The sequence below is a fragment of the Micropterus salmoides genome, unplaced genomic scaffold (genome assembly GCF_014851395.1).
Source record: "Micropterus salmoides isolate LMB-PRFRI ecotype aquatic unplaced genomic scaffold, ASM1485139v1 Ms_hic_scaffold_10, whole genome shotgun sequence".
NCBI lineage: Eukaryota > Metazoa > Chordata > Actinopteri > Centrarchiformes > Centrarchidae > Micropterus > Micropterus salmoides.
The window spans coordinates 36,607,872-36,632,946 of NW_024040041.1; the positions used below are offsets into that span (position 1 = coordinate 36,607,872).

General features: G+C 47.3%; 1 protein-coding gene across 1 annotated transcript; it reads left to right on the top strand.

Annotated features, from left to right (window-relative positions):
• Nucleotides 1-4,915: 4,915 nt before the first annotated feature.
• Nucleotides 4,916-24,775, top strand: maptb (microtubule-associated protein tau b). The gene is made up of 11 exons (XM_038709611.1): nucleotides 4,916-5,085; nucleotides 6,575-6,636; nucleotides 10,449-11,330; nucleotides 11,746-11,786; nucleotides 12,610-12,667; nucleotides 12,746-12,825; nucleotides 14,391-14,540; nucleotides 17,396-17,477; nucleotides 17,679-17,788; nucleotides 23,424-23,591; nucleotides 23,661-24,775. The coding sequence occupies exons 2-11, from the start codon at nucleotides 6,576-6,578 to the stop codon at nucleotides 23,691-23,693; spliced, it is 1,665 nt and encodes a 554-aa protein (XP_038565539.1). The 5' UTR covers nucleotides 4,916-5,085; nucleotide 6,575; the 3' UTR covers nucleotides 23,694-24,775.
• Nucleotides 24,776-25,075: the final 300 nt, after the last annotated feature.

The following is a 25,075-nucleotide window of genomic DNA, read 5'->3' on the forward strand; positions in this document are numbered from 1 at the left end:
CATTGTGGGAGTTTGTTGTGGTGTGGTGGTTGTTCGTTGTGGGAGTTTGTTGTAGTTGTGATTGTTTGTTGTGGTTGTGTTTGTGGTTGTGATTATTTGTTGTGGTTGTGGTTATGGTTGGTTGTTGTTATTATTGCGTCCTGAAGGTCTCCTCCGACCCCCTGGTGGTTTTGGTGCTGGCAGGATCATTGTACACCACCCGGTTCCCTTTATGCTCTTGCAGAACAAACATTTTTGAGGACACGTTTGTGTTGGAGTTTGGAAATGATCCCGGGCCCTCTGGTCAGCTCTACACCCTAACCCTAACACCACGGAGATTGAAGCTGGCAGTGTTTCCCTCTGGTGGACTACAAGTAGAAAGTTCCTGAGAAAATGCACGTTGTGACCTTTGACCTCAGATCTCAGCCTTCCTTTATTTTGAAAGGCTTAAAGATGGAAACTAGAAACAGTCCACCCCAGAAGACTACATCACCCACAGGTCCAGTCCACCCCAGAGAACTACATCACCCACAGTTCCACAGAGGACTACATCACCCACAGGTCCAGTCCACCCCAGAAGACTACATCACCCACAGGTCCAGTCCACCCCAGAGAACTACATCACCCACAGTTCCACAGAGGACTACATCACCCACAGGTCCAGTCCACCCCAGAGGACTACATCACCCACAGTTCCACAGAGGACTACATCACCCACAGGTCCAGTCCACTCCAGAGGACTACATCATCAACAGGTCCAGTCCACCCCAGAGGACTACAGGTCCAGTCCATTCCAGAGGACTACATCATCCACAGGTCCAGTCCACCCCAGAGGACTACAGGTCCAGTCCATTCCAGAGGACTACATCATCCACAGGTCCAGTCCACCCCAGAGGACTACATCACCCACAGTTCCACAGAGGACTACATCACCCACAGTTCCACAGAGGACTACATCACCCACAGGACTACATCATCAACAGGTCCAGTCCACCCCAGAGGACTACATCACCCACAGTTCCAGTCCATTCCAGAGGACTACATCACCCACAGGTCCACAGAGGACTACATCACCCACAGGTCCAGTCCACTCCAGAGGACTACATCATCAACAGGTCCAGTCCACCCCAGAGGACTACATCACCCACAGTTCCACAGAGGACTACATCATCAACAGGTCCAGTCCACCCCAGAGGACTACAGGTCCAGTCCACCCCAGAGGACTACAGGTCCAGTCCATTCCAGAGGACTACATCATCCACAGGTCCAGTCCACCCCAGAGGACTACAGGTCCAGTCCACCCCAGAGGACTACATCACCCACAGTTCCACAGAGGACTACATCACCCACAGGTCCAGTCCACCCCAGAGGACTACATCACCCACAGGTCCACAGAGGACTACATCACCCACAGGTCCACAGAGGACTACATCACCCACAGGTCCAGTCCACCCCAGAGGACTACATCACCCACAGGTCCAGTCCACCCCAGAGGACTACATCACCCACAGTTCCACAGAGGACTACATCACCCACAGGTCCACAGAGGACTACATCATCAACAGGTCCAGTCCACCCAAGAGGACTACATCACCCACAGTTCCACAGAGGACTACATCACCCACAGGTCCAGTCCACCCCAGAGGACTACATCACCCACAGGTCCACAGAGGACTACATCACCCACAGGTCCACAGAGGACTACATCACCCACAGGTCCAGTCCACCCCAGAGGACCACATCACCCACAGGTCCAGTCCACCCCAGAGGACCACATCACCCACAGGTCCAGTCCACCCCAGAGGACTACATCACCCACAGTTCCACAGAGGACTACATCACCCACAGGTCCAGTCCACCCCAGAGGACTACATCACCCACAGGTCCACAGAGGACTACATCACCCACAGGTCCACAGAGGACTACATCACCCACAGGTCCACAGAGGACTACATCACCCACAGGTCCAGTCCACCCCAGAGGACTACATCACCCACAGGTCCAGTCCACCCAAGAGGACTACATCACCCACAGGTCCACAGAGGACTACATCACCCACAGGTCCAGTCCACCCCAGAGGACTACATCATCAACAGGTCCAGTCCACCCCAGAGGACTACATCACCCACAGTTCCACAGAGGACTACATCACCCACAGTTCCACAGAGGACTACATCACCCACAGGTCCAGTCCACCCCAGAGGACTACATCACCCACAGGTCCAGTCCACCCCAGAGGACTACATCACCCACAGGTCCAGTCCACCCCAGAGGACTACATCACCCACAGGTCCAGTCCACCCCAGAGGACTACATCACCCACAGTTCCACAGAGGACTACATCACCCACAGGTCCAGTCCACCCCAGAGGACCACATCACCCACAGGTCCAGTCCACCCCAGAGGACTACATCACCCACAGGTCCAGTCCACCCCAGAGGACTACATCACCCACAGTTCCACAGAGGACTACATCACCCACAGGTCCAGTCCACCCCAGAGGACTACATCACCCACAGGTCCAGTCCACCCCAGAGGACTACATCACCCACAGGTCCAGTCCACCCCAGAGGACTACATCACCCACAGGTCCACAGAGGACTACATCACCCACAGGTCCAGTCCACCCCAGAGGACTACATCACCCACAGGTCCAGTCCACCCCAGAGGACTACATCACCCACAGGTCCACAGAGGACTACATCACCCACAGGTCCAGTCCACCCCAGAGGACTACATCACCCACAGGTCCAGTCCACCCCAGAGGACTACATCACCCACAGGTCCACAGAGGACTACATCACCCACAGGTCCAGTCCACCCCAGAGGACTACATCACCCACAGGTCCAGTCCACCCCAGAGGACTACATCACCCACAGGTCCACAGAGGACTACATCACCCACAGGTCCAGTCCACCCCAGAGGACTACATCACCGACAACCAAAAACTCCAACCTGATTTCTCAAAGACAGAATCTGATTTTTGATGACGATTTTGAAATGAATCATACGAGTTTATATCTGACAGGAATATTGATTCTGAAGCTTTGGTCTGTGTGAAGCCACATGACTCCTCAGACATTCAGGAAACAGGCTGATAAAATGTGTGTCGTTCACACAGCAGCTTCATTCAGCTGTTCAGCTTCTGAGCCAGGAGCCGACCCCATGGGCCAAAGGTGGACCTGCCTGGAGGTGGGTCTCTGGCTCCACCTGCTGGACTAAAGCTGTATGAATGATAATTAACAGCAGGAGGAGGACGAGGAGGAGGAGTAGGATCCACGGGACGTCCTGGACCCAGAGATCCGGCTCCTCAGCAGGTCCCTGATGGAGAACGCTGCTCGTCTTCTCAAAGAGCAGGTATTCAGCTGATGGTCAGGAGGCATTCAGGTACTGCAGGAGCACAAAGACAGACAGGACAGAAGAAGACACATGACGCTGTGATGTCAGATCATAATAACCATGCAGACTAAATGAACACGTTTGAAGCGTCAGACTCAAGTCTCCAATCAGGCTTCACATGAAAAGGTTCTTCTGTGTTTGTGACTTCCTCTGCTGCTGCTGCCTGTCTGGTCTCCATGGTAACCGGATGATCGGTCTGACCTCTGACCCGACCCGACCGGCAGTCTCCGGTTTCCACCGGTGACAAAGGTGAGTGCTGATTGGCCGGACAAGATGCATTTGACCTCCTGACCCCTCCTCCTGTCTGTGACATCACAGCTGCGTCTGATGCTGATTGGATTATATATATGACAGACTGCCTGCAGCTCCCGTCAGCCCCTCATCAGTCACATGACTCCTCTGACGCTTCATGTTTCAGTAAAAATCATTGAATCCTCTGAAGCCGATGATCACAGAGCGGATGGGGGCACGGCGCCCCCTGCTGACCGTGTCACGCTGAACATGTGGACCCAGAGCTGATGAGCAGGGCGACATCAGATTTAATTCCTCTTAGTGATCAGTCAAAGAGTCTGAACGAGTTGTTTTTATTTCTGAAGATGAATATTATGCACATCTGTAAACGTGTATCTAGATAGATAGATATATACTTTATTTATCCTGAGGGAAATTCAAGAAATCTATGGCAACCCTGGTAACAGCCAGACACTGCAAATTATGGGGGGGTCTCAAGGTTGATAAATAAATAAAAAACAGACATTTAGAAATAAGGATTCTGAACCCCAGTCTGACTTCTTTTTATTTCAAATTATTTACATTATAAATATATTTTATTATTGCATTTGTGATTTTTTACACTTTAAATGTGTTTGTATGTGCTCGACTATGTTTGTAGGAAAGTTATGTTTAACTGTTTATGACAGACAGCAAAAGGATCAGAGAGGAGATCAACAGAAAGGAGACATAATAATAATAATGATAGTGATAATGATGTCTGCCAGGGAAGAGGCAGAAAATACATCTGTGGGTAGAGGAGAGAGAGATGTAATTTAAATCGTACCCCATGTGGAAAATGTCTTACTAAGAAATTAATTTGATTAAATACAAATTAATTTGTCAGCTATTTATTTTACTTTATATTATGTTATCCTGAGTATGGCCTTCTTAAAGATACAAAAATAAAATATTATTTTATGTGTCAGCAAATAGACATTGAGCTCGGAGGGGGGCTCTTACCCACATTGTTACATTATGAAATTAAACTAAAATTAACACCGCTCAGCTAATGTTTTAAAACCTGTAGAGCCTGAACATTAGATTTTATTACACCAATTCAACACAAAATATATAAAACAGTCCTTCAGAAGAACAGTTAAAGGTCAGACACGTTTTTTGTTAGTGTCCCAAGCCATTAACCAAAAAGTGGCCTATACATATACTTTATATACATATATACGTGTGTATATACACACAAATACATGAATATAGAATATGTAGGCTGTATGTACACACACACTATATATATAAAGTACATGTATATATGTATACAAATATAGAAGGTGTGTTTGTGTAACTTACGGATGGTTACCATGACAACGGCAGCCTCCTCTCCCAGCATGCACCAGCAGCAGAGCGCTTCCCGGCACACAGCGGCAGCAGGTGGAAGTGCAGCAGGGTGGAGCAGCAGACCGACGGACAGCAGCCAGGAGGTAAGAGCTGAGCCACCGCCCGCCCGCCCGTCTCTCTCTCTGTGTCTCTGTCCTCCGCCCGTCTCTCTCTGTGTCTCTGTCCTCCGCCCGTCTCTCTCTCTCCGCTCCACGTGTCTCTGCGCTCCGCTGTCTGCAGGTTCGGAGGAGGCTGCGGCAGACGCCGCTGACGCTGCAGCGGTGTTTTTCCGCTCTTTGGCCGCCTGTCACCGCCCGCTCTGCCGCTCCTATGCCGCTCCTTTGCCGCCTGTTAGCTGCAGGCTAACGGAGCTTCAGGCACATGGAGGTGACAGGGAGGTTAACGTGGACGGGAACGTGCACGTGCTCGTATGTCAGTGCGTTTGACTGACAGGTGGAGGAGACGTCGGTTTAATAGAAACTGAGTTTATAGTGTTTGTTGCTGCATCATCATCATGGAGGATTTACTGTTACTGAGCATGCTCACTGTCTCCTCCTGTCCTACCTCCCCTCTTCTCTCTTCTCCTCTCCTCTCCTCCTCCCCCTCCCCTCTTCTCTCTTCTCCTCTCCTCTTCTCTTCCCCCCTCCCTTCTCCTCCTCCCCCTCTCCCCCTCTCTCTTCTCCTCCCCCCCCTCTCCCCCTCTCTCTTCTCCTCCCCTCTCCTCCTCCCCCTCCCCTCTTCTCATCCTCCCCTCCCTTCTCCTCCTCCCCCTCTCCCCTCCTCTTCCCCCTCTCTCTTCTCCTCCTCCTCCTCCTCTCCCCCTCTCTCTTCCTCCTCTTCTCTCTTCCTCCTCCTCCTCTTCCTCCTCTCCTCTCTCTTCCTCCTCTCCTCTCTCTTCCTCCTCTTCTCTCTTCTCCTCCTCCTCGTCTCCTCCTCCCCTTCTCTCTTCCTCCTCTCCTCTCCTCCTCCTCTTCTCTCTTCCTCCTCTCCTCTCCTCCTCCTCTTCTCTCTTCCTCCTCTCCTCTCCTCTCTTCCTCCTCTCCTCTCTCTTCTCCTCGTCTCCTCCTCCCCTCTCCTCCTCCTCCTCCTCTTCTCTCTTCCTCCTCTCCTCTCCTCTATTCCTCCTCTCCTCTCTCTTCTCCTCGTCTCCTCCTCCCCTCTCCTCCTCCTCCTCCTCTTCTCTCTTCCTCCTCTTCTCTCTTCCTCCTCTCCTCTCCTCCTCCTCCTCTTCTCTCTTCCTCCTCTCCTCTCCTCCTCCTCCTCTCTCTCTCTCCTCCTCTCCTCTCCTCCTCCTCCTTTCTCTCTTCCTCCTCTCCTCCTCCCCTTCTCTCTTCCTCCTCTTCTCCTCTCCTCTCTCTTCTCCTCCTCCCCTCCTCTCTCTTCTCCACGTCTCCTCCTCCCCTCTTCTCCTCCTCTCTCTTCCTCCTCTCCTCCTCTTCTCTCTTCCTCCTCTCCTCCTCTCCTCTCTCTTCTCCTCGTCTCCTCCTCCCCTCGTCTCCTCCTCTTCTCTCTTCCTCCTCCTCCTCCTCTTCTCTCTTCCTCCTCTCCTCCTCCTCCTCCTCCCTCTTCCTCCTCTCCTCCCCTCCTCCATAGGATGATGGATGGATGCACCGCCTCAGACGGCCTCAGCCAGGACGAGCAGAGCATGATGGGAGGTTGGTGTAGCTCCGTGATTTAGTGTCCAAATGATGTTAATACAGCTTGTGGTCAGGTGATCACCTGACTCTCTTGTGGTGGTCAGGTGATCACCTGACTCTCTTGTGGTGGTCAGGTGATCACCTGACTCTCTTGTGGTGGTCAGGTGATCACCGGACTCTCTTGTGGTGGTCAGGTGATCACCTGACTCTCTTGTGGTGGTCAGGTGATCACCGGACTCTCTTGTGGTGGTCAGGTGATCACGTGACTCTCTTGTGGTGGTCAGGTGATCACCTGACTCTCTTGTGGTGGTCAGGTGATCACCGGACTCTCTTGTGGTGGTCACTAGGGGTGTGAATCGCAGGGTACCTCACGATACGATACACGGCTCTTGATAGCGATAATATCACGATACAGCAATTTTGCTATAATCGACATATCGCTTGACAATCGCTTTTACTGCAAATACAAATTGCTGTGTAATAACTGTTCGGTGTTCCCTTCTCCTCTCTTTCTCTTCCTACTGATAACTGTATTTTTAGGCCACTGGGAATATTGGGTTTGAGTTTTGACCCTTTGGGGTTGCTGTAGCTGGTCTGTGTGGGGTGCAGAAGCAGCGGAGTAGGCGATCAAGACGGTGAAGTTAGCAGCTCAGTTTTATTTCACACAGAGCTCAGGAAACATGTACTTTAAGTATTTGCACAGTGTCACTCAAGATGTTCAGCATGTGATGCAAAATGTGTAGTTTATGTTGTATTTTCGCGATGCTAATGTCTGTTAGCATGAAATTCCCATTATATGTTAGCATTGAGCTAACTGTTGAAGTGCTATTTTTTATTAATATGTATTGATATGATGGGCTGGTACAATGATATATTGCTGTATCGATTTATTGTCACACCCCTAGTGGTCAATTGACCACCTGACTCTCTTGTGGTGGTCAGGTGACCACCTGACTCTCTTGTGGCGGTCAGGTGACCACCTGACTCTCTTGTGGCGGTCAGGTGACCACCTGACTCTCCCTCAGACTGACAGACTCACCGTTTCCATGAGCGAACAGCGCTCCATCTTAACAGCGACTATAACATCTAAGGTAACAGTCTCAGAATCAGGATCAGCTTTATCGCCCAATAGGTTTACACAGACACAGAATTTGCTTTGATGTCTTGGTGCGTAACAAAAACATAATGTAAAAATTTACAAGATTTACAAAATATAAACTGAATGCGTACGGTCTGACTCAAATCAAAGTCTTGTAAGTTTGTCAATTTAAAAGATATTTTCTGTCAGGAAACTCAGTTTGTCGTAAACCTGAATAAGATGGAGAATAGACGCGATTACAAAGTGACGTCATAACTTTTTTTCTCAGCTAATGATGGCGTCTGCATCTGATTTAATGTGCAGACATTTACAGTATGTACTGTAAAGGGGGTGGGGGTTGGTTAGGGGGGTAGGAGAGTCAGAGTCAGTGGGGGTCCGAGGCCTTGTTGATGAGGCGGCAAATGGAAAAAAACTGTTCATGTGGAGTGAGGTCCTGATGGACCCCAGCCTCCTGCCGGAGAGGAGAGTCTGAAACGGGTGGGAGGGGTCAGCCAATCTCTAGGTCTCTCCTTATTCCTGGAGGCGTACAGGTCCTGGAGGGGTACAGGTCCTAAAAGTGATGGAAGATTGCAGCCAATCACCTTCTCTGCAGAGCAAATGATGCACTGCAGCTTGCCCTTGTCCCTGGCAGTGGTCCTCCCTACAGGTCTACGGAGCTTTAATTTCTGCCTGTATGCAGGACTCAGGTGGACTTCAATGTTCCACTGTGTTCAGTTTCTTCTTCGTTGGTGTAGGCTACTACATACAATGGCGACTGATCAGTGTTGAACAGCAGTTACTTTTAGTGAATTATCTAAACACAGAACAAGGGTACGGCATAGGGTACACTGTAGGGTACGGTGTAGGGTACATTGTAGGGTACACTATAGGGGACGGTGTAGGGTTCAGTGTAGGGTGCGGTGTATGGTACACTGTAGGGTACACTGTAGGGTACAGTGTATGGTATGGTGTAGGGTACACTGTAGGGTACACTGTAGGGTACACTGTAGGGTACACTGTAGGGTACGGTGTAGGGTACACTGTAAGATACGGTGTATGGTACAGTGTAGAGTACTGTGTTGGGTAAAGTGTATGGTACGGTGTAGGGTACACTGTAGGGTAGTGTATGGTATGGTGTACGGTACGGTGTAGGGTACAGTGTAGGGTACACTGTAGGGTACAGTGTATGGTATGGTGTAGGGTACACTGTAGGGTACAGTGTAGGGTACAGTGTAGAGTACACTGTAAGGTACGGTGTATGGTACAGTGTAGAGTACTGTGTTGGGTAAAGTGTATGGTACGGTGTAGGGTACACTGTAGGGTAGTGTATGGTATGGTGTACGGTACGGTGTAGGGTACAGTGTAGGGTACGGTGTAGGGTACGGCGTAGGGTACAGTGTAGGGTATAGTGTTGGGTACAGTGTATGGTACGGTGTAGGGTACAGTGATGGGTACACTGTAGGGTACAGTGTATGGTATGGTGTAGGGTACACTGTAGGGTACACTGTAGGGTACGGTGTATGGTACTGTGTAGAGTACTGTGTTGGGTAAAGTGTATGGTACAGTGTAGGGTACACTGTAGGGTACGGTGTAGGGTACACTGTAGAGTACACTGTAAGGTACGGTGTATGGTACAGTGTAGAGTACTGTGTTGGGTAAAGTGTATGGTACAGTGTAGGGTACACTGTAGGGTACGGTGTAGGGTACACTGTAGAGTACACTGTAAGGTACGGTGTATGGTACAGTGTAGAGTACTGTGTTGGGTAAAGTGTATGGTACAGTGTAGGGTACACTGTAGGGTACGGTGTAGGGTACACTGTAGAGTACACTGTAAGGTACGGTGTATGGTACAGTGTAGGATACACTGTAGGGTAAAGTGTATGGTATGGTGTAGGGTACGGTGTAGGGTATGGCCAAAGTCCTTACAGGCAAGTCCTGTCACTCGGCAGCCATCTTGGCAACGCCTCCCTGCAGCTATTTCAGAGACCAGGCTCCTATCTGAATGAATGGGGAGAGAGCCAGAACTGCACTTTCACTGGTCACCGGGACATAAAAGCTACATGAGTAGAATCAGCAGGAAAATCGCTGAAAAGGTTTGATGACTTTGCCGCAAAATAAGTTTTAAAAAGTGTTTTTCCCCACAGGTTAGACTTCTACTATGCATGCACAGTAGACCCTGACGTCAGTGGAACCCCACAATTGGCTGAAATATGTTTCCCGCCTCAGCTGTTAGAAGCAGACGATTGGCTTTCTAGCGGGAGGGGCAGGATAACAGCCATCTTTGGCGTTACAGGCTCTCTCCATAGAGTTGGACTGAGGATGAGTGAGTTGCGTGTTTCCTGTATAAAAAGTCTCTGGTACGGCGTGGGGTTTGGCGTGAGGTTCTGCACGAGGTTCTGCGTGAGGTTCTGCACGAGGTTCTGCACGAGGTTCTGCGTGGGGTTCGGTAGGACAGGTGTTTTCATCAGGTTTCAGATGCTTTTACACTTTTAACTGATCAGAGATCAGATTTATATCCAATCACCGTCTCCTCCTTCTCGTCTCCTCAGCTTGTTGATGGAAACAGGAATTCTCCCTGCTGCCTCGTGTTACCCTTAGCAACCACTTTAACAAAACCTCCTCGTTACCATGGTTACATGTTAACTCACATCCAGGCAATGTTTAGTTTGTTTGTCTTCATCTCCTCCTTCTACTCCTACTGTTGTCTCCTTGTTATCCTTCTTTCTCCCCCCGTCTCCTCCTCCCCCCTTAGACCTCGACTCTGTCAGTTTTCTGGATAAACTCCCAAATGGAAGCAGAGTGGAGGAAGAGGAGGAGGTAAAGGAGGAGCAAGAAGATGGAGGTGAACTGATGAGGAACAGCTCTGAGGAGCAGCCAGAGAGGAGGGGTGAGGAGAAAGAGGAGAGATTCATGATGAAGAAAGAGGAGGAAGAGGAGCAGTTAGGAGATGAACAGACAGAAACTCCCTGCTCCTCCATCATAGCTCCTGCTTTACAACAGGACCAGGGAGGAGCTGACGAAGAGGAGGAGGAGGAAGTCAGAGGAGAAGAACAGAAAGAGGGAGATAAAGAGGAGGAGGACGTGACAGAGGAGAAAAGAGTTGCGGTGAAGAAAAAGGAGGAGCAGCTCGAAGGACAAGATGGAGAGGTGGGGAAGAAACCGAGGGAGGCTCAGACAGAAACTCCCTGCTCCTCCATCACAGCTCCTCCTAATGAGAGAGGAGCTGACGAAGAGGAGGAGGAAGGAACGACTGACGGAGAGAAAGAGGAGCTGATGGAGGAGTCTTCAGAGCTCCACCCTCCCCCAGAGATGAATAAAATAATCGTTCCCAGCAGCTCAGAGAGTCCTTCTGAGAAGCAGCTGGACGTCCAGGAGGAGAAAACAAACACACAAGCACCTCCCGCCACTCCATCCTCTAAAGACCAGGAGGTCCCTGCTGATAAAACAAACTCTCCCCTGACCAAAGGTGTTGTCAGCAAAGAGAAGAGACGTTTGATTTCTACTGCAGCTCTTCCCTCCAGGACCAAAGCTCCAACCACAGCAGCTGCCTCAGCGAGGAAAACCAGCACCTCCTCCTCTCCAAAAAAACCTGCTCCACCCAAGAAAACAAGTGCTCCCCCTCCTCTTAAGAAAGGTCTGTCATTCTCAAACTCCTCATTCTGCACTTCTCCTTTTTATTTCACCTCCTTTAATTTCTCCTCCTCCTCCTCCTCTGTGTCATGTTTCTGGATGTTAAAGCAACATTTTCTATGTTTTTGTCTCGTTTTGAAAGTGACACAGACCGGAGACTTCCTGTTGACCTCTGTGACCTTACGGTTGCCATGGAAACAGTATGCTCCCCGCTTGTATTTCCTGTTTGCTGCGCCCCCTCAACACCTTTCTGTTTATAGCCGATGTTCTGTTGTGCAGTTAAACACACTGATCAATGATTAATCAGCTTCAGGATCAGATGTTCGTGTTTCCTCGTCATCATCAGACTGACTTAAAGAAGTGAGTTCCTGTTGGTCACGTTTACGTCACTTCCTCCTGTTTCTTCTTCTTTTGTTCAGAAAAAGCAGCTGTGAAGGAAACAGCTGAAGAAGCTATGAAGGTAAAATCCACATGATTCAATTTGTCATTACAGTTATTTCTGTCATATTTATCTCTCTCTTTCTATATATAATATAATATAGATGTATGTATCTTATTATATATTTATACACACATACACATAAAATACATAAAATACAAATCACATTTCTGTAAAACATATGAAACTATCATCAAAGCCATATGCAGAGGGGTTTTTTTCCACCACATTTCACACCTATCAATGAGGGTGAACAGAAACACCTGTCAGGATACATAATAATAATAATAAGTATAATTATTCAGCCCCTCCAGGATTCACAGCTCTTTTTTGTGGTTTTGCAGCAACATTTCTAAAAACAAATTGCGATAAAATTTTTGGGGTGTTTTTTTTTAAATCTGCAAAGGTAGACGTGATATTTCTATGGTTTAATCATTAAACAGTCCCTCCAGGACGTGGTGGGCCTGACCCTGGTCCTACATAGTGAAACCAGCTGACCTGGATTCTGTCCTGCAGCTGAGCAGGATGCAGCAGCCTGTGTCTCAGTACACTGTCTCTCAAAGAGTTTGTCTTGAGACAATTTCCTTTATGTTGGACCACTATACTGCACGTGGATCCTGGTCTTCACAGCCCTTTGCTGTTATTGTTGTAGGTAAATGTGAGACGTTGGTATCACACATGTTCTTTGCACAAAGCGGCGATGAGAGGTCATCGTCAATTTGTGGAAAAGTTGTGGTGATTGGTCAAAATTGCAAGTCACGCTGAATTCACAGGGATTTGTTGAATTTGTGTTTGCAAAATCCTGGGACTGATCATTAGTATTATTTTAATGTGTGTTTTTCAGGCTTCCAAGACAGCAGGGGGCACCAAAGCAGCCAAGATGATGTCAGCCAAGAGTACAGGTACAACAGTTCAACCAGTAAGACCAGTTCAACATGTGTGACCCAGTTAACCTCTCTGTCTGTCTTTCCTTCTGTTAGAGTCAGTAGACGGCGTCAGCAGTCCAGGAAGCCGTTCCCCTGCCAGTCGATCGTCTACTCCAAACAGAGACGTCAAGAAGGTACGAACACCTGTCTAACTACCTGTTAACCCGTCTGTCTGAGTGTCACCAGGTAATTCTGGTATCTGAAGGTCTGAACATGTCTGTGAAGGTTCTCAGTCAGCCATCCATCCATCCATCCATCCATCGTCAACCGCTTATCCAGTGTACAGGGTTGCGGGCGGCTGGAACCAATCCCAGCTGACATCGGGCGAAAGGCGGGGTTCACCCTGGACAGATCGCCAGTCCATCGCAGGGCCACACATTGACAAACAACCTGTCACGCTCACACTCACACCTAAGGACAATTTAGGGTCACCAATTGAAGTAGTCACAGGAAATGCAATCTGTTTGTAAGTGAGATCAGCGCTGACCGCTTTAATTCAGAAATGCGTCTACACAAGACAACCGTCATTTTCAACAGCTTTCTGTCAGCGGCCCAGTTAGAAATGTTGCAGTCAGCAGCAGCAGACACAGCGAGCGGTTTGATAAAGAGCTGCACACCTCCACCTGCTCAGCCAGGTAACCAGCTCCTTTCACTTTCGCTGTTCACAGACTCATGTTGTGTGCAGCATAAAGTTATCATGACTGCTGAAAATACCAATAACTGCCCGACAATAGTTTGTTTAGCTGCCCCAGACTTCTGAGCCCTGTGGTATTAAAAGGCATCTGCTGTTACCATAGTAACTACAGGTGTCTCATGCACAATAAAGGGCAGCTGCATAATAGCGTCAAAACAATCAGAGTTCCATTTACAATTAGTTTCTAACCATAAATCATTAGTGAACTCCTCGGCTGCAGTCTGAGAGCATTTTCTATGTAGATTTATCATTATGGATTTAGGCCTACCGTGTTTTAAGGAGTCTGTTCACACTGATATAAGCTAATGAAAATGCCATTGATTTGGCAAAGTATCTGTTTAAGTAAAATTGAAAGCGCCATATGGGTTTGTTGCATTATCAAATCGTAAAACACTGCAATTTAATTAAATAAGTACAATAGGCCTAGGTATAAATAACATGTTAAAGCAATATGAATAAGTTATTTTAGGTAACTTTTACTCTGAGTAAATTTTTAATGAGCTGCTTTTTACTTTTACTTTAGTAGATTTTTTTTGAACTGTAGAAATTCATCAAAGTAATGGTACTTTTAATTAAGTAGAATATTTTTGTACTCTTTCCACCTCTGGTTTGGTATTACCACGTTGCTAACATTCTTATTATTTTCTTTTTAAAGGGGCAACCGAGTCGAGGGTCATTCGCAGGGAGCCTGTAGCACTATCAACAAGATGATCAGTTTGGGAAGTTAGCATAGGAGTCCTCTGTTCTAATAATACAACTGTTAATACATCAATAAATATTAATATACATCTACTAAATCTAATAATACATCCCTGTCTAACAGTAACAGTCTCTGAGCTGGTTTCAGTTCACATTTAGTTAGACAGATACAAACTTCAGGGATGAAACTGATAATAACTAATTATTATCCACGTCCCTCTGAGACCAGGATAAGAGTTTTAATACATTTACTAGTTCTGTGAATGTTTTACTGGTTGAACTGGTTCTGATAACACGGTTCTGCAGGTAGCAGTGGTCCGGACCCCCCCCAGGTCTCCAGGCTCTGCTCGTGGACGGACACCCCCCCTCCCGTCCCACCCCATGCCGGACCTCAGCAACGTGAAATCAAAGGTCGGATCCACAGAGAACCTCAAACACTCACCCGGAGGGGGCAAGGTAACACACACCTGTTTGTCTTTCTTTACTTGTGAAGACCCTCGTTAACATAATGCAGCTCCTAGCTGACCACATGTAGAAAACCAGCTCCAACGCTATGCTCAGTCTGTCCATATCGTTCAGCGCAGGACGCCATGTCAGTCTGCTGAAGCTGAAGTTGTTCAATATGTCACCAAGACGGTGCTTTTTCGGTTACTGTTGGACTCAGAAATGAGTTGAGCAGCAACCAATTGAAATTAAATTAAATTAAAATTAAATAAAAATAAATATTTATACTTCTGTCAGGACAAATGATCATACTTCTCCATGCTTTAGTCTCCCGAGGGGTACCAGGCAGGGTTGCCCACTCTCTCCCTCACTATTTGCCATTTTTATAGAACCGCTAGCAGCTGCTATCAGACAAAATAATAATAAAGGAATTAAAACAGAAAATGTACACCATAAGATAAGCCTTTATGCAGATGATGTATTACTCTTCCTCCTAAACTCCATTAACTGGAGTAAATCCATAGTTTTACCTGTAATGTGTGATTTCCAGAGTATATCTACCATACTGCTAAAGTCTGGAAACAATATTTCCTCCAAGCGGTCAGAACTGACACGGCTAAACTACACGCCTTTACTTAAATCAATAGATGTCCTTGTGTGATGGAAAACATTGCCCATATCATTCATGGGAAGAGTCTCCACCAAAGAAATTATGTTTTCAATGTTACCCACCAAACCCTCTGCTGTCTGGTTTAAATCCCTGGACTCATAGATCTCAAAATTTTTGTGGAAAAATAAAGTTTAAAAACTCTCCAATAAGCAAAAGATTGTGGTGGTTTGCCATTCATCAGTTCCAGCATCAAACATCACACCTGCTTTAAAAGCTCTTCCCTGGCAGCTTGGTGGAAATTTCTCAAAATATCTGGGTCATGCAGACTTACCCCAATCTGGAACAATCCTGACATCCTGCAAAATAAGGAAACACTAAATTCCCCACTGTGGCATGACAAAGGGATAAGACATCCAGAGCATGTAATGCTCTAATACTTAGATCTACCTCCAATGATAACATACTTAAACTGTCACCCCCAAAACGGTTTTCAAAAATATACACGTTACTGTTGAAAACAGACAGTTCTCCCATTCCTAAAGTGGGAGACAGATCTATCCATTAGTCCAGACCAAAACTTTTGGATGCAGATATGTTTAAATACCTTTAGAATGACTACAAATCCCAATCTACAACTCATACAGTATAAAACTCTCCATAGAACACACTATACTGGACAAAGGATGTTCAGAATGGGTCTTATGCAGTCAAACATCTGCCGGAACTGCTCAGGTAACATATCTGATAGTTACATGCATGCAATGTGGCAATGTACACCTGTTCAAAAGTTCTGGCAGAAGATATGGCTAAGTTCCCCCAGTATGACTCTGCATGCTGGGGGACCTAAGTGACGTTAGTATAGAGGCTGAAACATCATACATGCTTCTCACTGCCTTATGCATCGCCAAGAAAACTACTCTCATGAACTGGACGACCAATTTTTGGAAGACCAAAAAGAATTTAAGTATCACCCAAAATAGGAATCTCCTGATATATATTGGCATGGAGAGAATGTCTGCTTTAAAAAAACAACACATTGACGCTGGGGGGGGGGGGGGGGGGGGGGGGGCGTTTGGCGCCGGCTGGCATCTCCCCTGTGCAGCGCCTTTTTTGGCTGTTGTGTGGCGGTGGTTAGATTGGTAACGGCGTCAAGTGCGGGCCTGGACAGGGCTGGTGTGGGGGCATGGTGGGCTTTGGGTCACAGCTGCACGCTGGACCCGTTCTAGGGCTGGGTGGGGTTGTCGCTGGCTCTGGACCAGGGGGTCTGGGGATTCAGGCTCCCCGGCATATCTCCCTGCTGTTCTCACTCGGGGCAGAGCGTAGCTCTCCCGTGACAGGTGGACTGGGTGTGCAGTGTGGGGCGGAGCTGTGCTCTGGTTTGTCCTGGGCGTGTGCTTGGTTTTTCTTGGCCCTTGACGGGTGGGTGGGTTGGTGGTGACACGCAGCTGAGGTAGTTGATTTTGCCTTTTTGCTGGTTTGGAGGGCGTGGTGTGCATGGGGGATGTTGGCTGGCGTTGGTCTGGGTGCCGCTCTTCCGCGGGTTTCGCCTTTTTGGTTCCGACTGCACCGCGTTGTTGATTGGCATTTGGACGGCCGGGTTTTTGCCGTTTGTTGGTCGGGTCGGTTTCTTCTGCGTTCACGATCCGTGTGGGAGTCAACTTCTTTTTTTGTTTTTCTCCCATCCCTATTGGTCACTGGGGTCGGTGCGGCGTGGTTGTGGCGTGCCACTCTCACTAAGAACTACATTCATTAACAGGCTTATATGCACACACATACGCACAGTCTCACATATAGACACAAACAAAGGTTGTCCCTGGTAGAATTAGTGATGTTTTTCTTTCAGTTACGTATTTAAATTATTATTCTAGTTCTCATGGCTGTGCTGTGTTGCTTATTTATGTTACTTGACTGTTTCTCATTTTCATTTCTCCCTCATTTGTTGTTTGTTTTTCTCCGCCCCAAGCCCCCTCCCCGTTCTCTTGCAGGTTTTGTTGCTTTCTACAACTGGTGTTTTTATCCCCATGTCTGTCCCCTGTCTGGCCCAGGGACAAATAAATTTAAATAAATAATAAAACAAACAAAGGAGTATATTAATCCTCTCTTGTTAAAGTAAAATCTGTCTGGCACAATATGGTATCCAGCTCCTCATACTCCATACCAGGCTGCTGGGCAGGACAGGTTTAAAAGAAAAAGAAATGAATAAAGTCCATGTGAAAGAGATCAGGACTCATTGACTCCTACCTGTACCTGTCTGCAGGTTCAGATCGTCCATAAGAAGCTGGATCTCAGTAATGTGACATCAAAGTGTGGCTCCAAAAGTAACATCCACCACAAACCAGGTAATGCACACGCACACACAGGTGAGTGTGTCACTGCAGCTGGAGCTTCGACTCTCGCTGTACCTGACATGTAGCAGGTTAGATATAGTCCAGGATTGTTTTTTATACTCGTCCACTGTACTTTACTGTAGTTATACAGTGTTCTGCATAACACACTGTTATCATATTACAATGTACCTGTGTGTGTTGTGTGTGTCACAGGTGGGGGGAAGCTGGAGATTAAATCAGAGAAGGTGGATTTTAAAGGCGCTCAGTCTAAAATCGGTTCTCTGGAGAACATCACTCATGTGCCAGGAGGAGGGAAGAAGAAGGTACAATAATCTGCTCACAACATGCTAACAATCTGCTGACAACATGCTCACAACCTGGCTCAACAGTAGGTGACAAAAGCGGGAAACCACACAGTCTGAAAATAATAATAGAGATTTTAATAAGTAAATTAAGCAAAATATACAATTGCAGGTGTCTGTCAGATCATTATGTGTGCAGTGCATGTGTGAGTGGAGTGTGTGGGTGTAGAACACAATGAACCAAACAGAACAGAATCAGTCGGCAGGCCGGGAGAAGAGGGCATCAAATCATCCAGCAGGCTCCTTTATACCACCTGACCCCCCCCCCCGCTCAGGTGTGTTGCATCTCACACCAGGTATCAACTCCACCCACCAATTACCCGGATTAAAGGGACAAAACACAGCAAGATACAAACAACAAGAGAGGGCCCAAACCTGGAGCCGTCACACTCCCCACCATAGGAACTTAACAAATATCAACTTATTTACATTTATACATAGACTTAGAGACTTTATCTAAAAAGGTGTTTAAGATGTGCTTACCTAGCCCCATACCAAAACACCTCTACAAAGATGGATAGATGCCTCTCCAGACTCGTAATCACCAACCTCAGCAGCCTTGGAGCAATTTAAGAGGAAGGAAAACAGAGGCAGCAGAGGACAGTGTAGAAGTAGTATTAATTAAGTTGCAAGAGTTACAAAGGAGCGCGGGACAAGGCATCCGCCATAATATTATCTTTGCCTTTGATATATTTAATGTCCAACCTATAGTACCAGATCCGGTTTTTAGAGATACAGAAGTGAGGAATACTGACAGCGGGGAAATTGAGGTTGTAGCCCGACCCAAGTTCACATCAGAATCAGCACCCGAAGCTCATCTCATGTAAACAAGTTGGCCTTCTGCTAGACGACACACTAAAGTTCCAGCAACCGAACGCACACAACTGGAATTACAACGCAAGTGCTAAACCAAATTACCGCAACAAAAGTTTCCTCTGAACAAAGGCTCACTAGCCAATCAAGTCGTCCCAAGACGCACAACGCAACAAACCAACGAAACTACAAAACTCATACTAATCAAAGCGTGAGCTATAGCACTTAATGTTACCAAAGCTAGCTGACCAAGTCGCAGACGCTAACCCAGATGGAGAACACTCCCCACTGACAATATTAATTCCTCAACCAGACCAAGAAAATTTAGAGGCATAACCAACAACTCTAGCAGCTTCATCTGAACAGTTTTTCCCTTTCCAATGACCTCTTCCTTTTCTATGCCTAATTTATCCATTTGCAACAGCAGAAGTTCTTTTTGTTGCTCAAAGGTTGAGGCTACTGTAGTAATTGTGAACCACAGACTCACCGTCACCATCACCTCGACTCTGCATCTTAGCTGGCACCTTGTTCCATTAAAGCAGACCTCAACACTCCTTTAATTTCCTCCTTTAACCGTTTTTTCTCCGTTATCATAATAATCAATGAGCTTCAAAAGTTCATCTTTTGTAAAACTATTCAAAAGCTCCTCCGATGGAGACCGAACAAAGGTCACAAACCTCAACCCTAGTCTTCATGTAGTTACTTACAGCGGGTACTTATGCACTAAAAACCACCGGACCGGGAAAGGCAACTGCACAAACAGCGACCCCCTCGAGTCCAGGGATGTGCCCCTGAGACAACTGCTCTAACTGTGTTCACTGCAACACTACCAAGATATTATGAACGAATCCCAAAGGAGAAACATTCCTTTATCCTACCTACTGATCACAACCTAACAGCATGCTAACAATCTGCCAACCACCGGCTCACAACATGCTAACAACATGCTAACAATCTGCCAACCACCGGCTCACAACATGCTAACAATCTGCCAACCACCGGCTCACAACATGCTAACAATCTGCCAACCACCGGCTCACAACATGCTAACAACATGCTAACAATCTGCCAACCACCGGCTCACAACATGCTAACAACATGCTCACAATCTGCCAACAACCAGCTCACAACATGCTAACCGCATGCTCACAACATGCTAACAGCATGCTAACAATCTGCTAACTGCATGCTAACAACATGCTCACAACCTACAAACATCCTGCTAACAGCATGCTAACAATCTGCCAACAACATGCTAACAATCTGCCAACCACCGGCTCACAACATGCTAACAACATGCTCACAATCTGCCAACAACCAGCTCACAACATGCTAACCGCATGCTCACAACATGCTAACAGCATGCTAACAATCTGCTAACTGCATGCTAACAACATGCTCACAACCTACAAACATCCTGCTAACAGCATGCTAACAACATGCTCACAATCTGCCAACAACCAGCTCACAACATGCTAACAATCTGCCAACAACCGGCTCACAACATGCTAACTGCATGCTAACAACCTGCAAACATCCTGCTAACAGCATGCTAACAATCTGCCAACAACATGCTAACAATCTACCAACCACCGGCTCACAATCTGCCAACCACCGGCTCACAACATGCTAACAATCTGCCAACCACCGGCTCACAACATGCTAACAATCTGCCAACCACCGGCTCACAACATGCTAACAACATGCTCACAATCTGCCAACAACCAGCTCACAACATGCTAACCGCATGCTCACAACATGCTAACAGCATGCTAACAATCTGCTAACTGCATGCTAACAACATGCTCACAACCTACAAACATCCTGCTAACAGCATGCTAACAATCTGCCAACAACATGCTAACAATCTGCCAACCACCGGCTCACAACATGCTAACCGCATGCTCACAACATGCTAACAGCATGCTAACAATCTGCTAACTGCATGCTCACAACCTACAAACATCCTGCTAACAATCTGCCAACAACATGCTCACAACATGCTAACAGCATGCTAACAATCTGCTAACTGCATGCTAACAACATGCTCACAACCTACAAACATCCTGCTAACAGCATGCTAACAATCTGCCAACAACATGCTAACAATCTGCCAACCACCGGCTCACAACATGCTAACAACATGCTCACAATCTGCCAACAACCAGCTCACAACATGCCAACCGCATGCTCACAACATGCTAACAGCATGCTAACAATCTGCTAACTGCATGCTAACAACATGCTCACAACCTACAAACATCCTGCTCACAGCATGCTAACAATCTGCCAACAACATGCTAACAATCTGCCAACCACCGGCTCACAACATGCTAACAACATGCTCACAATCTGCCAACAACCAGCTCACAACATGCCAACCGCATGCTCACAACATGCTAACAGCATGCTAACAATCTGCTAACTGCATGCTAACAACATGCTCACAACCTACAAACATCCTGCTAACAGCATGCTAACAATCTGCCAACAACATGCTAACAATCTGCCAACCACCGGCTCACAACATGCTAACAACATGCTCACAATGTGCCAACAACCAGCTCACAACATGCTAACCGCATGCTCACAACATGCTAACAGCATGCTAACAATCTGCCAACCACCGGCTCACAACATGCTAACAACATGCTCACAATCTGCCAACCACCTGCTCACAACATGCTAACTGCATGCTAACAACCTGCAAACATCCTGCTAACAGCATGCTAACAATCTGGCAACAACATGCTAACAATCTACCAACCACCGGCTCACAATCTGCCAACAACCGGCTCACAACATGCTAACAATCTGCCAACCACCGGCTCACAACATGCTAACAATCTGCCAACAACCGGCACACAACATGCTAACAATCTGCCAACAACCGGCTCACAACATGCTAACAGCATGCTAACAATCTGCCAACAACCGACTCACAACATGCTAACTGCATGCTAACAACATGCTCACATCCTGCTAACAACATGCTAACAGTCTGCTAACAACATGCTAACAACATGCTAACAATCTGCCAACAACCGGCTCACAACATGCTAACAGTCTGCTAACAACATGCTAACAATCTGCCAACAACCGACTCACAACATGCTAACTGCATGCTCACAACCTGCAAACATCCTGCTAACAACATGCTAACAGTCTGCTAACAACATGCTAACAATCTGCCAACAACCGGCTCACAACATGCTAACAATCTGCATGTAAATAAACACCAGTGAGCAGCTGGTCCTGCAGGAGGCGCTGCAGCTGACAAAAACACGTTAATGAACGAAGCTAGCAGGCGTTAACACGTAAAGGCCCGGTGTGACTCTGGGGAGAAACCTCAGCCCAGCGTCTGTTAAGGAAACGCATTCGGAGGAAAGGGGGTCAGGAGGAGGAATCAGAAACAGGTGGGGGAGAAATAAAAGGGATGAACTCTAATGCGCGCTGATCGAATCTGATCCGACTACCAGAACACAGCATGCTTTGCGAATTTACATTCATCCGTTTTGACCCGGACACAAAAAGGGAAATCAGTTGGGGCAGGCTTTGCAAATGGGCCGGCATAAAGGCTGGGACCCCTAGCTCCAGCCTGGTCAGGACTTTTCTATTGAGCTGCATTTTCTGTAAAAGTGGTGGTGATGGAAGCGTCTCCGTCCTCTCTTTGGAAATGTAATGTCTCTTCAGAGACCCCTTCTTCAGGTTGTGTTCCAGGCTGTAGAACAGTTATTCGGTTCCTTTAGTAAGGGTGCACCGTGACCATAAAGGAAGCCATCAGGCAGTAAACACATCTCAAGCAGAGACTTTAGATCCGGTAGGGAACACAGACTCCAGGTCTACAGTCTCTTTGGATTACTGTGTCCTGTAGACAGCCTGAATAAATACAGATGGTTCCAGGCTAATACTGATCAGTTCCCTTTGATAAGACCTAAATTATATTTCTGATTCAATGTATTTTATTGTGCTAGTGTTGCCATGTTAAGGCCAGTATGTGAAATAATAACAATAGTGTTATAGTGACTCACCTGCAGGCTGAGGTCCAGCAGGTGGAGCTTCTCCAGCAGCTGCAGGGCTCTGCTGGTGTTCCCTGATCTGGACCCTTACAAAGACGTTAGCCTCTTACAAACACATGCAGCTGCAGCAGCAGACTAGTTCTATAATGTTACCTGCTGAGCTGCTTCTTAGGATTTACATCCAGAAGCATGTCGACCTAGCAGCCTGCAGAGCAGCTTCTGTCCTCTGGCTGTGAGGCTCTTCAGTAATCGCAGCATCATCGTCCAACGTTAGCTTTTTAACCAGCTAGCTGGCTGCTACAAATCAACACCCTTTATTTTGGGCTTTCTGTTCCTTCTGCTCTCTTTTACCCTCTTGTGCACCTGAAGGCTCGGACCTTTTCATTTTGATTCATCTTATTTTTTCCTTTGATAGCGCCCCACCACAGAGTGGCGCCCCAGGTGGACCACCTACATGGCCTCTGCGTTAGCCGAGAGCAGACTGTTGGAAATGACAACCAATACAGATTCTGTCCTGGTGGACCGGCTCTTTAACATTTGCAGGGTTGTTGGGGGGGGCGACTGGGATGCGTCTATGCAGAAGATGTGGTTCTGTTGGCTTTGCCAGACCCCCCCCCAATAATAAATGTCGTCATACATCTCTACCCAGCATGCACTTTGATCTGATGCATCTTTTCCATAAAGTCTTTAGAATCCTGTGATTTTACTGTCTGACTGCAGTTTGTGGAATATTAATAACGTTTGTGTTGATGGCGCGTCGACAGATTGAGACTCAGAAGCTGAACTTCAGAGAGACCGCCAAAGCTCGGACCGACCACGGTGCCGACATAGTCACCCAGCCCGACTCCTCCCCTCCTCGCCTTAGCAACACTTCCTCCCCCGGAAGCCTTAATGCTGCTGAAGCTCCGCCCCTCAACACCCTGGCCGACCAGGTGAGAGATTTACCTGTTCAGACCACAACAAATCAAACACACACATTAACCACTTCCCCTTCCTGTCAGGTTTCGGCCTCCCTCGCCAAACAAGGCCTGTGATCAGATGACCCGGTGCCTGCAGACCCACCCCTCCTGTTACCAAGGAAACTGCCTGATGGAAGAAAGAAAAAAAAATCATCATTCTGCCTTTTTCCTCATGACCTTCATCTAATGTCACAGCGACAGGATTGGAGAGATTTTATCAGCTCAGACAGCCAATAACAGGCGTTCAGTCAGCACTCAGCGAGGCAGGTAACCCTCCTCTGTTTCCTCCAGAGAAGAAGAGTATCAGGGCAGCGCGTGGCTATGCTAGCTTAGCACAAAGACTGGAAACAGGGCGAAACTGCTAGCCTGGCTCCGGGTGGTCGCAGGTGGACTCTTCTTGGTGGGCTAGGTGTTCCCCCCGTGTGCAGTCCTTATGCTAAGCTAGCTTAAACACTTCCTGGACCTCTCTCTGTGTGAGGGTTGAACTTTTGGGCTTTGAGCTGGTTCCAGAAGTACTTGAGGAGGTTTTTGGGTGCTTGAACCCAGTCGGAGTCCTTCAGGAGGACCCTGAGGAGGTTTCAGGTGCGGCTGTGTGATACGGACACTGATCCTGATAGAAACGTTTCCTCGTCACGTGACAACAGAGCTAACCCTAACCAGTCACATGGCGACCTTCAGGCCGCCACATGATGATGCTGTAGGTCTGAAACACGTCGTCTGACTTTCAGCTTATTTCAGCTTCTGAAACACGGAGTTAGTTCCGAAAAATCGACATAAACTCAGGATCAGTGAGACGGTTTGAGAAGTCCTTGAGGACGTTTACAAGTTCAGGGGGTCCAGGAGGTTTTTCCAGGAGTCCTTGAGCTATCGTCTCAGAGAAAACAGAGAATACGTTAACCAGCCTGGAGCTTCCTTCATAAAATCCCTCCAATCACATAAAGTCTCTCTCTCTGATGTCACCTCTCTCAGCCAATCATCACCTCTTCTGTGTTTCTGAATGCTGATGTGCTGTAGGCCCTCGTGATGACCCCCCCCCACCCCCACACACACTCACCATCCCAGAATGCAGTTTGATACCAAACGCCAAAACCATGTCTCACTCTCTGCTTGTGGCTGTTAAAGTGCTTTGTACCAATAAAGTTTCTCTTGGATCCGAACACCTGTTTGTTGTTTGACGAGTCACATGTACTGTATATCATTATACTGCATATGTGTACTAACATATCTGAAACTCAAAATTCAGACTGGAAAGATGTTAAATGTTTATTTCACCACAGATAAACGTCATGCAGGTGTTTCTGTACACACACATCCTGTAATTCCAAATGATTTGGCCTTTCGCCTGCATTTCTTTTGTTTGCATTGCAACAAAAACAGCCGGGTCATGTGACAGTCATGTCTGGCCCTGACTGTTCTTAACCTGTGGTCATAGCTGAGAATCTCCCCGTACAGTCACA